At 33.1% G+C, this 12,028-nt stretch overlaps 1 protein-coding gene across 3 annotated transcripts in view; it reads right to left on the bottom strand.

Annotated features, from left to right (window-relative positions):
* The window catches only part of LOC150096255 (DDB1- and CUL4-associated factor 6-like), a 443,059-nt gene that overhangs the window by 351,521 nt on the left and 79,510 nt on the right, over positions 1–12,028 (bottom strand). For all 3 annotated transcript variants that reach the window (XM_090409214.1, XM_090409213.1, XM_090409212.1), the window contains exon 6: positions 1,398–1,533. In XM_090409214.1, the coding sequence (XP_090265340.1) occupies positions 1,398–1,533 (136 nt within the window). The remainder of the gene's footprint in view (positions 1–1,397; positions 1,534–12,028) is intronic.

The following is a 12,028-nucleotide window of genomic DNA, read 5'->3' as shown; positions in this document are numbered from 1 at the left end:
TCTCTAATCCAGAGTAATTTAATAATAAGGTGCGACACCTTTTGGCAACTCGTATAGGTAAATATAACTTCTCCATTACTTCCACCTTGGTATCACCATCACTGGGTCTGGCTCCCACTGATGAGACCTCAATAAAGGTCAAAACTGGTCTGGGTAGTGGCCCTTGCCTTAATGCATAGCATTATACATGTCTGCAAGGAGATGTGCTTTGCATTATGGGAGATACTAAGGCAAGTGATGAGAATTTATGCCACCTTTACAACGAGTTGCCAGAGTCCTGAAGATACTTCAGATGCAAACTTTGTTTGCTTACACTTGGATAAAGGATTAAACTAAATATATAATTTATATGCTAAACAATGTATATGCAGAGTAGTTCACTCCTTTCATTATTTCTAGTATATTAAATAACTAAGACACATATAAAGGAAAGTGATATATCTGAAATTAAAATATAATAATCACACAATATGTGGCAACAAATTTTCCAGCTATACTGCAAACCATTTATATCTGTGTCAACTGATTGCTGTTAGTTACTGTAGCACAATGTGTTTTTTATACACTACGCACATATTATTTCTTAAAAAAATCTCCTACAAGCTTTTGTGACCCATTAACTGATCATGTACATGAAAATTAACAATATAAATAGAGTATGGTTAAGGGACAGGAAAAGGAAAAAATCAATTACATTCTCCACAGTGAACCTAAAGTTACTTCTGTTCTTTAGGTTCTTGAGGATAATTTTTGATTGAAGAGGGTAAATTAAATACGAAATGGATGATGATAATAATAATATCAAGTCGAGTATGGTAGGGAGGCAACTAAATAAATATCCCTGACATACACTGGTCTGTGTAGCAGATATACATAACAGCATAGAAATCAAATTTAAGAGATGAACTGGAAAGTATGTTAGAAATAAAACTGATTAAAGACTAAATGCTACTGATATGCAAATTATGAGAAAAATTATGAAAGTGAATGAAGACACAGTATCAATGCAGAACTATATTAAAAATGAAGCCATTAGAAAGGAACTTAATCACTATGAGAAGTCAGAAATGTGGCATGAGATTGTATAGCACAGGAAATGAAAGAATAGCAAAAAAAAGCATAGAAAAATGTCAAGGCAAAAATCTAAATGAACTAATGCAGTTAGAAGTATCTGTTAAGAGGGATATAGCAAAACAAACCATTTCAGAAGGAAACTGGAGATAAGAAACTAAAAATAAACTCATGTCTGACTATAACGGTATCCTGTACTCCAGTTATAACAACATTCTGCCCTTCTTGCCAATGTTCTCTAAAAAAACAATAATGATGATGAAATAAAAAAGTAAGACAATCGTACAGATTAATTTATGCAATCACATTTGGTATGTTTTTCTTACCTGTGGCTCGAGTTCCTAGCATTCTACGATCAAAAATTCGGACGGATGCATCAGCACAACCCACTCCAAGTTGGTAAGGAGTTAAAGGATTAACTGCTAGTGAAGTTACTGCACAACGACAGTTAATCAAAATGTCCTATAAAATTTCTGAATATAAACAACTTTATATTTTTTTTCCTTGAATATATTTAATAATTAACATACATTTTTAAAAAAATTCTATAGGTTAAATATCTAGCAGTTAAATTCTACAATAAGTGAGCTCAACTGGCAAAGAAAAACTTTTATTTTCTCTCTGTATATCATAAAAATGTGGAGGATCGGGATGATGTGCACAAGTGGCTCTAGAGAGTACAAGTAGTGGTGTAGAGAACTATGAACCAGAAGTGCAGGGAGATGAGAACGGCAGTCAAGCAATGATCTCTCCCCAACAAGTACATACACATGTGAGGTCCTGATTAAAGTTTAAAGACTAAAAGTAAAATACAAAAGGAAACCGAAATTCAGCAAATGAAACAAAGTACTAATAACATGAATTAGTCTGATTTTGCACTGCATCAGCTCAAGACCAATATTAAGATTCTAATATTCTAAGACCAATATTAAGATTCTAACTGTGCCTGACAGTAAGGCTTATACATTGGATATTCATAACTGCATCTTTTAAAATCTTAAAAAAAAATACAACTTTTTAACCACTTACAGACCACATAAAAAATTAGCATCTCTTATCCGCTCCACCAACAACCATGCACAGTCCTTAGGCCTACCAGGTCCCTCGTAGGTGTCAACTATGTATGTATCCTACTATGGTCAAACAGATAGGGCAGCCAATGAATTCTAATGAATTGCTGAGCTATATGCATTTCCATCACTACAGCTATTCAGGACTTGCTAACCATGCTTTGAACACCTGCCATAGAATATACTGGGAGAAAGCCACTCTATTCCATCACAGCAAAAATAAATACAAAAGGTTTTCCTTGAATCTGCTTCTGCCTTAAGAAAGTACTTCAACCTTAAAAAATTTCGTTGCATGAAACTGTCCCAAATTTGAGAAGCTCTCATCCTTTGTACTTCAGTCCAACAGCCAAGGATGCCCAACTTAGCCCACTAGGGGCACACTTTAGGACTTGAGGCCTACTCTCAGATGACATGCTTCATCTTCATTACTTGGTGTAGCACCTGTGTGCACATCTTATTATATTTTGTTCCCTGATGACAATTTGACTTTTCCAAAATATTGGAGTATTAATTAAATTTACTAGTTAATTAGACTAATATATTAGTTAATATATAAGTCTAATTGTGCCAAGTAGCAATTCCAATCCCTTGCCTTACCTTTTACTTCTTCTGTTGCAAAATAGTTCTTTGTTAACTCTGATTATGCTACAGAGAGATTTTTTTGGTTATTTTGGATTTACTGCAAAGCAACTCAGGCTATGGGGCAATTGCATTATGTCTGTTAACTGGGTATGTTCTTATGGCTGGTTTGTTCGGTTTGTAGGATGAGAAACCCTGCTGCCTCTGTGTGTGTGTGTGTGTGTGTGTAGGAAAGAGAGAGAAATGAGATACTCTGGTGAAATACTAAACTTTAATTAAAATTAGAAAGTAGTTTTTAACTAGTTTCTTTGTGTTTTAATGAATCTAGAAAAAAAATAATTTTTTTTTCAAGCATTTGTTTGAATTACAAATAATGGTTGTAATTCAAACTTTATTGAATAATGTTTTCTTGTAATAAAATAAAAGCATTATTCATTAAATGAATACTGATTTTTATAAGCACCCCATCCATATTTATTTATTCTCTAAATCCAATTCACAACACTGATAACAAGTCAAGCTCATGCTAGTAATGATAATGCCAAAAGAAACTTAAATTCTGAAACATGTAACTCTAGCAGAAAACAACAAAGTACATTATATCTATAGTAATTTGAAATTTTTTTTTCATTTTAATGAAATTAAATTAAGTTCTTATTAACAGTGAATAAAACTGCATAAAAATTGGCAAACCAATATCATATACTGTATGATATTGGTTTGCTCATACTTCTCCTATGATCAAAGTGGGTAAGTTAAGTAGACCATTCCAGATATTACTTTTTTTATATTGTTTTATTTTTTATATTTCATTCACACCCATGAGACGTTGTAAATTTATAGTATATTAGTACCATGGGTGGGTAAAGAACTTTTTTCAACTTTATTTTATTTATTTATTTTTAGTTTATTATATATATATTACATAATCTGGAAACCTTGCTCTAGAGAGCAAACATGGAACTTCTTCAAGTCTCCAATAAGTGAGATGGTAGTCTCCCACTGGGCAATGGCATTCATCTCTTACCTAAAGACATTCACAAATATCCATGTACATGGTGGGATTTGAGCTCAAAACCTGATGATCAAAATGTATATGCTGTCCACAAAACTGCAAACTGAACAAGAGAGTAAACATCATTGTGATAGGGAGTGGAGTCAATAAATGAAATGCTTGAAAAATTTTAAGAGGATTTTGCAGGAAAAGTTCCAAATGTCCACATTCTAAAAATCTCAAATATACACAGTTGGAATATGGACATTTGGAACTTTCCTGCAAAATCCTCTTAAAATTTTTCAACTATTTCATTTATTGACTCCACTCCCTATCACAATGATGTTTACTCTCTTATTCCCCTTCTACAGATGCATGCAGAATCATGGTTTAGCTGAAATGACATCTGTTATTCTGCAAATTTATCTTTAAACTTATAAACATGAGCAGCCACTAGTCAATCTTCTCACAGTTCAACTTTTAATTGCTTATTTTAAATACTTGTCCTCCTGTTCTTTCATCCTTGTGCTAGAATTATCTTATGGAAAAGAAGATCTATCTTCTTTAGTCTTTCCTAAAAATTATCTAAGCTTTGAGTAATTTGGATAGTTAGAATGATTTCTTTAAAAAGGGTAGTGTGTGTGTGTGGGCGCACTAAGAATCTCTCTTTTTGAAAATGCTCTGGCTAAAAATTTCCTCTGCACTCAGTTACATTGTATCTCTGAAGTCTGACATTCTGCAGTCTAATTAACCAAACAGTGAAATCATCTTCCTTTAATACTTGCATTCAAAGTGGCTTCCCTTCTCTAAGTTCTCTGATCAAAGTGAAGATATGTTGAAGAAGTCTGTGATGTTAATAATGACTAACACAAATTGTCCAACCTACAGACTTAACTCTTCTTTGAAATATATATCAGCTCTTTGCTTTGTAACTGACACTATACAGTTGCTTATGTTTCCTGTTCTATGGAATGTCCTTTACCCCATTCTCAGTGTAATGTACTTTTTAGGCACTATAAATGGTACACCAAATGGGATGACCTCTGATTTTTAGTCTTCCTTTGCATGGCCTAATTATCACTGCATATCTCCTGATCCAAACATTTGCTTCATATAAATAACTGAAATAATCCTTGCTGGATGAAGGGCCTTCATTTCCACCCCACTTACACTTCTAGTAATCTAAGCCTCGTTTTCTCAGAAAAAAGCCGAGATTGACAAAAAAAAAAAAAAAAAAAAAAAAAGCACAGTTCAAGATAAAAATTTTGAATGCCTGAAATGGTTCAAGATAAAAATACAGCTTTTGCATCATCCATAAAAATCATCAAATCTGATGATTTTTTTTTTTTTTTTGCCTGTTGAAAACTTGAAAAGAAAAAAAAAATGTGAACAATCATGTTTTCTGGCCTCTCACCAAGGATATATGGAGTCCTGCTTGTACATTTAAGGCAGTACCATTGCAACATCACCCAAAAACATCCAAAGAATCCTTATCAGCTTAAATACCAATATATCTTCTGGACCAAACAACACCCATTACCATCAACTGGACTCAAAATTTTGCACTCCAGAATTAATACATCATCAATACAAATTGTCATAGCATAGAAGTAAACCATATAAAGTGCTCTCCTCCACTACAAAAAATAGAATAAATAAAAAAGTCAATCATCAAACTATCATGCAAATAGCTCACCCTTAAATCCTTAAAGCAATGGAAAAGATCATTACAGCCATCTTCACTTCTAGGAAGGTCCAATTCATTAGTAATCACTAATATAGATCTTAACACTCTTGCTCCATAGTCAATTTCCTAGTTAACCTCATCCAACTTTGGAAAAGTTATTGAAAGGTCTGGAGAAACTTATGCAGTTATTCTTGACATTTCCAAGATATTTGTTTTGGTTTAGCATAAAGGCCTACTTATCAAGTTACCATCTTAGTCTGCTTTATGCCTGTTTAAACTGGATCACCAGTTTAATGTGATGATGAATACAAAGATTTCTTCTCTTCAGATTTCACCATCAGTACAGGAGCATATTGAAAGTTTTTTACACTTGGTTATACTATAAATTAAGGATGCCAAGAAATTATATTCTTGGTTTCATCCTTTATCCAAGTGTAAGCAAAGTTTGCGCATGAAGTAACTTCACAACTGGGCTACTTGTATATAGAGGCTAATGACTTCACATTGATTGCCTTAGTATCCCATAATGCAATACACATATCCTTGCAGACATGTTTAATGCTATGCAATATGGGAAGGGCCACTACCCAGACGGGTTTCAACCTTTATTGAGGTCTCATCAGTGGGAGCCAAACCCAGAAGCGATACCAAGGTTGAAGTAATGCACAAACTTTGTTTACTTACACTTGGATAAAGGATGAAACCAAGAATATAATTAATTGGAATCTTTAATTTATAGTATAGCCAAGTGAAACAATTTTCAACCTCTATCTCTAATCCAGAATAATTTGGTAATAAGGTGTGATACCTTTTGGCTACTTGTATATGGAAATATGACTTCTGCATTACTTCAACCTTGGTATGACTTCTGGGTTTGACTCCCACTGACAAGACATCAATAAAAGTTGAAACTGGTGGCCCTTCCCATAGTGCATAGCATTAGACATGTCTGCAAGGATATATGTGTTGCATTATGGGATACTAAGGTAATTGGTGTGAAGCCATTAACCTATATATACAAGTTGCCTAGTCATGAAGTGACTTCATGCAAACTTTGTTTGCTTACAGAACTTACTAAAGGATATACAACCAAGAATATAATTTCTTGGCTTCTTTAATTAACAGTACAGGAACAGCTGGGATCTTTGACTTTTATCCACATTATTCCTCTTATACATTAATGATTTATCACTAACCTCAAATTCTATTTATAGGTTCACTGATGACAGCATACTCCATTCCAATTCGTCATTTAACAACCTGTAGTGCTCAAATGATCCAAACTTCAAGATTTTCCATACCCAATGTTTTAAACAATGATTTCCTTGCTATTTTCTAAGCATGAAGAACCAAGCAAAATTCACTGCCACCAAAACATGGTCCTGACTTATTTCTCATGAAGAAAGAGCTCACTTTACTTTCCCTTAGCTTTGGTAATACTCAGATCTCCAGTCAAAATCAGATTTCTCTTCTCAGCCTGACTTGTTATTCTCTAAGCATGAAGACAACCAAGCAAAGTTCACTGAAACCAAAACACAGTCCTAACTTATTTCTCATGAAGAAAAAGCTCACTTTACTTTCCTTTAGCATTGATAATACTCAAATCTCCAGTCAACATCAGATTTCTCTTCTCAGACTGACTTGCACATCTAGCCTTTCAACCAAGTGTTACTTTATCATCTAAGCTGATATAAAGCAACACTAATTATATATCCTTATGTACTGTAGAAACAAATACAGTTGACTCTCACTACAGTTTCTACAATTGAAATTTTTTAGTGCTTTGCTATAGTAGATGAGTGTTTTCTACAGAGAGAGCTAATTGTATAGTTTTTTTTTTTAATCTAAAATGTAAAATGTAAACTCACTGATGAGAAAAGAATACTGCAATTTGAAATTTTTGCTACATGACAATAGCTATACATTTTAAGTATGGTTTTATTAATATTAACAATTCAATAAAAGGTGCTACAAAATAACCGCTTCATGATCTTATTAGTGAATTCACAAATAGTACTTGTGTATAACATGTATAACCTGAAGCCAATAAATGAAAGCAAATGAAACTTTACTGACAGTTGCTAATTAAACTTTTAATAAGATTTGTATTCTTTCAAGAGAAATACACTGTGCTTTAGTGATACTAAAAGCAACATCCAAATGCAACCAACAATCAAGAGAGTTAGACAAAGTTAATAACTCGAATGAAATTATCACAAATATTTCATCCTGAAATTAACATACATTATCTTTTCAAGCAATTTAAAAAGACTGAATACAGGGCCATTCTAACAATAATTCTGTTTTCTAGCAGAACCATATCAAATATATAATGAATCATTTCTGAAATTAACACAAGAGAATAATTTTCCAAACTTTCAGTAGAGAGAGAGAGGGGCAATCATTTTGACTGAAATTAGGGGTGTAGCAGAACTTTCTTTGAAATGACATACATACTTCAAACTGTTCTTATTAAGAAGGCAAGACTTGTTCCAAAGGAACATTTGCTTGGCCACCATATCAAGTTGTGCAAAACAGACTGAGATTTAAAGTATTCAGTATAGTACAGGTGTTTCATCTGTACTATACTGAATATACTGAAGGGTATATACTCCAGAATGCTCCTTTCCTATGGTGAACAGAATATATGAAAGTAGGCTCCTTGCATTTTCAGAATGAGACAAAATCACTAATATCATCTACATAGTGAACCCAGAAAGAGGGCTGGGGCTGAATAGTAAAAAACAAAATACCTTCTTGATGGTTTACATAATATTAGCCAAGGGTAAGAATCAAACACCACCTCCCATGGTTGTACCGACAATCTGTTTATAGATCTTATATTTACAACTAAAATATCCTGATAGCAAATTCAAATATCTTCACATCTGGAGGAAAATTTTGTATAGAAATTATGGCAAAATTTATTAAAATATCAGAAACTAATATGGCAATATAATTTTTTTTCTAGAAAATGTGTAGACTTTAGACTTCTTGATAAATAATTTACATTGACTAATATATACACATAATAGACAGGAAAGGAATTTAGTTACTCTGTATGTAAGAGCGTCAACACAGTACACAATGAGTTTCACAGCTTGTGAGATTGCTTTGCCCTGTAATATAACACTCCCCTACACACACACACCAAAATGTAGATTAGACAACTGAATAAGCACCTTGATGAAGTTAACAGGGATGATAACATATTTAAAAAACATATAAATCATCATCAATTTCCTGATATGTATCTTCAAAGGGGATCTTCCAAAAATACATAAAGAAGGCTTTCCTGTGAAACCCACTGTGAACTGTATTGTCTCAACTCTCCTACATAGAGAGTAGCCAAATTCCTGTCCCAACTATTAAGTGCACATATTGGTCAATCTGAATCCATTATAAAGAATTCTACACATTTTCCAAGAAGAAGAAGAAAAAAAAAAGGATATTTCCACAAAAGAATGATATTTTAGTCAGCTTTGACTGTCTTCACTAATTGCCTTTTATATGATGATTTTCCTCCAGATGTGAAGATATTCAAATTCGTTACACAATTAGAATATTTTAGTTGGAAAAATAAGATCCATAAATAGATTGAGGGGTACCTCTATCCCACTCTTGGTTAATTATTATTTAAACCACCAAGAAGATACCTTGTTTTCAACTATTCTGGGTTTCACAGAAATGTAAATAATATGTTATGTAAATGATACATTTGCCATTTGGTGTCATTTTTAAAATGAACTAACTACCTCCCTAAATTGAATCAGTAGCCTACATCCACATATTCAATTCACCACAGAAAAGGAGAGTTCTGGGAGTTTATCCTTCTTGACATTCTACATATTGCATTCTACCTGCATGACCTCTGATATTCTGTCAATTAGTGTATATCAGAAGATATCAGTGTATATCTAACTTTATTAACAGATACATTCATCATACTTCCCAAATTTTTGGAGATGTCATATTCTTGATTAACAGAGCACATATCATTTATTCTTCTCCGTCATTCTTACAACAAAAACTTCTTACCATCAAAACTTCAATGAAATCAAATGGCTACAACCCTTATCAAATTCAACAGTAAATAAACTCCTACATTCAAGGTTACTGCAGTAAAATGCAAGGTTCCTTCTTCTTCATCTCAAGGATTAGGCATCTGCCTGTTCTAGTTTCACTGGTCCTTCCATCTTGCAGCTAGTCTTATTCTCTCTCCCCTTTGTGTGATATATATTTATCCACTCCTTTTGGTAGCCAATATCTTTCTTTCCTAAATAGATGCTTTTCCATTTCTCTCTGTATTCTTTGATTTTTATCATTTATATTGTAAATATCTTGATGTCATCATTTCTTAAACGGTCCAATTTTGTGGATCTTTTAACTGCTCTTCTGCAGGCTATATTTTACTTTTCTTTCTTTTTAATAGTCCATTTTTCTGAACTATAGAATAGAGTAGGAGTGGCCATTACTTTATAAAATTTTAGTCGAGTTTTTTTTTTTTTTTCAGTGTCCTTTTAATTGTTCTACAGATTTTCTGAAAAAAAAATTCTTAGTTTTTCATTTATATCTTTAAGATTAATTATTTAGGTTTTATAATAATATAACTGTCACCTATTCTATTATTTTTATTTTCTATGACTATTTTTGATCAAACATGATCTCAACTTTTAAATGCCAATGACTTTTTTTTTTTTTGCGAAATTTTTAAAATGCATTGTGGGCTTATTTTTTTTAATTCATAAACTAATTTTTAAAAGTTCATTGAAGGATATTCATTGTCTTATAATGTAATCTGATCATTTACATACAACATCATAGTTCTTCTGGTTAACCAGATACCTTGTTTCATTTTTGTTTTCTGTATTTTAATAATCTAATCGATGCATATATTGAGCAGAGTTGGAGATAAGTTACATCCCTGTCTCCTTGGATGGATATCCTTGTTTTTTCATTATAATCCAAAATTTTCCTCTCTGTATTTTATCAAAAGCTTTCTCATTATCTATAAGGGTCAGATGAGGGCCTGAATTAAATTCTCTTCTTTTTTCATTAATTAATTTGTTTTAAAACCAGAATATTGTCTATACAGGATCTTCCATGTCTGAAACCATTTTATTCTTCTGAGAGTCTTATTAATTTTAAGAATCTCTTATGTAAATATTCTCCACAATATTTCTAAAGCTCTATATTTGTGCCATCTAATCCTGTTGAATTTTTATTTTTTGATACCTTTATTGCTTCTTTTAGTAATTCTAATGTAATTAGTTCTACATCAGTATTGATTTTTTCATTATTACTTTCTGTTAATAAATTCTTATAATCGTTTATCCATTGTTTCTCTTGTATTATGAGGTCTGACACAAAAAAAAAAAAAACAAGACTAACCCTATAGTTTGGGAATGGAGAGTGGGAGGGGAGAGACAAAGAGATGGTTATAGAGCATGTTCTAACCTGTCACCATGAGACAAGGTTCAAATCCATAGCTTTACTCAGTACAAGTGGATGCGTGTTCAAATAAAGATGTTTTCTTAACCTTGGTTGGAAAATGTTGGAGTATAAGAGTGAACTGCGAATTATCAAGTTTCTTGTGAAACTGAAGAAATCTGCAACAGAAACTTTTCAATTATTGACTGAGGCTTACGGTGAAGAGTGCAGGTCTCATGTACACATTTTTGAATGGCACAAACGATTTTCAGAAGGCAGAAAAAGCATGAAAGATTATGATCGCCAAGGCCACCCATGCACAGCAGTTACTGATGACAACATTAAAAAATTGTGAGATGATTTGAAAGGACAGAAGGTTGGATGTTCAAGCTGTAGCTGAGAAAGTTCATTTGGACAGGGAAAGTGTTCGACGCATTTTAATGGAAGAAATGAACACGAAAAAGGTTTGTGTAAAAATGTTCTCAGATGAACAAAAATAACGTCACAAGGAACTATTGTTTGGACCTTTTGCAATGCATTAAGGATGAACCAGATTTGTTGAATTCATGATGAAACTTAGATATTTACTTATGATCCGGAAACCAAGCAACAATCAATGTGGAAGTCAGTGGAAGTCAGCAACATCTCCAAGACCAAAAAAGCATGCATAAACTATTCAAAGTTCAAGGCCATGTTGATTGTTTTCTTCAATATCCAGGGTATTGTAATGGCAGAGTGGATTCCCAGCAGCCAGACAGTAAATCAGCAAAATTACCTTGAAGTCTTGACGAAATTGCACGAGAAGGAAACGACCAGAATTGTGGAGAAACGGTTGGATTTTGTACCAAGACAATGTGCCAGCCCAATGCTTTGTCTCTGAAGCAGTTTTTAGCTAATCATTGTGCTTGAGCACCCGCCCTATTCACCAGACCTGGCTCCCTGCAACTTCTATCTCTTTCCAAAGATCAAGTCAATGTTCAAAGGAACCCATTTTTTGTCAGTAGAAGATGTGAAAGTGACAGAGATCCTCAACAGCCTTTCAGAAAATGATCTGCAGAATTGCTCTGAACATTGGCAGCATCGTATGCAGCTGTGTCAACTTAGAAAGGAACTATTTTAAAGGAGATCATAGTTCATCATCATAACACTAATTACGGGTATAGACCATATTGGTCTGTTCCAGTCTCATTATCCATT

The sequence above is a fragment of the Typopeltis vanoorti genome, chromosome 19 (assembly GCF_054136105.1).
Source record: "Typopeltis vanoorti isolate ZY-2024b chromosome 19, IOZ_Tvanoo_1.0, whole genome shotgun sequence".
Classification (NCBI taxonomy): Eukaryota; Metazoa; Arthropoda; class Arachnida; order Uropygi; family Thelyphonidae; genus Typopeltis; species Typopeltis vanoorti.
This window is presented reverse-complemented; position numbering and strand designations above follow the sequence as displayed.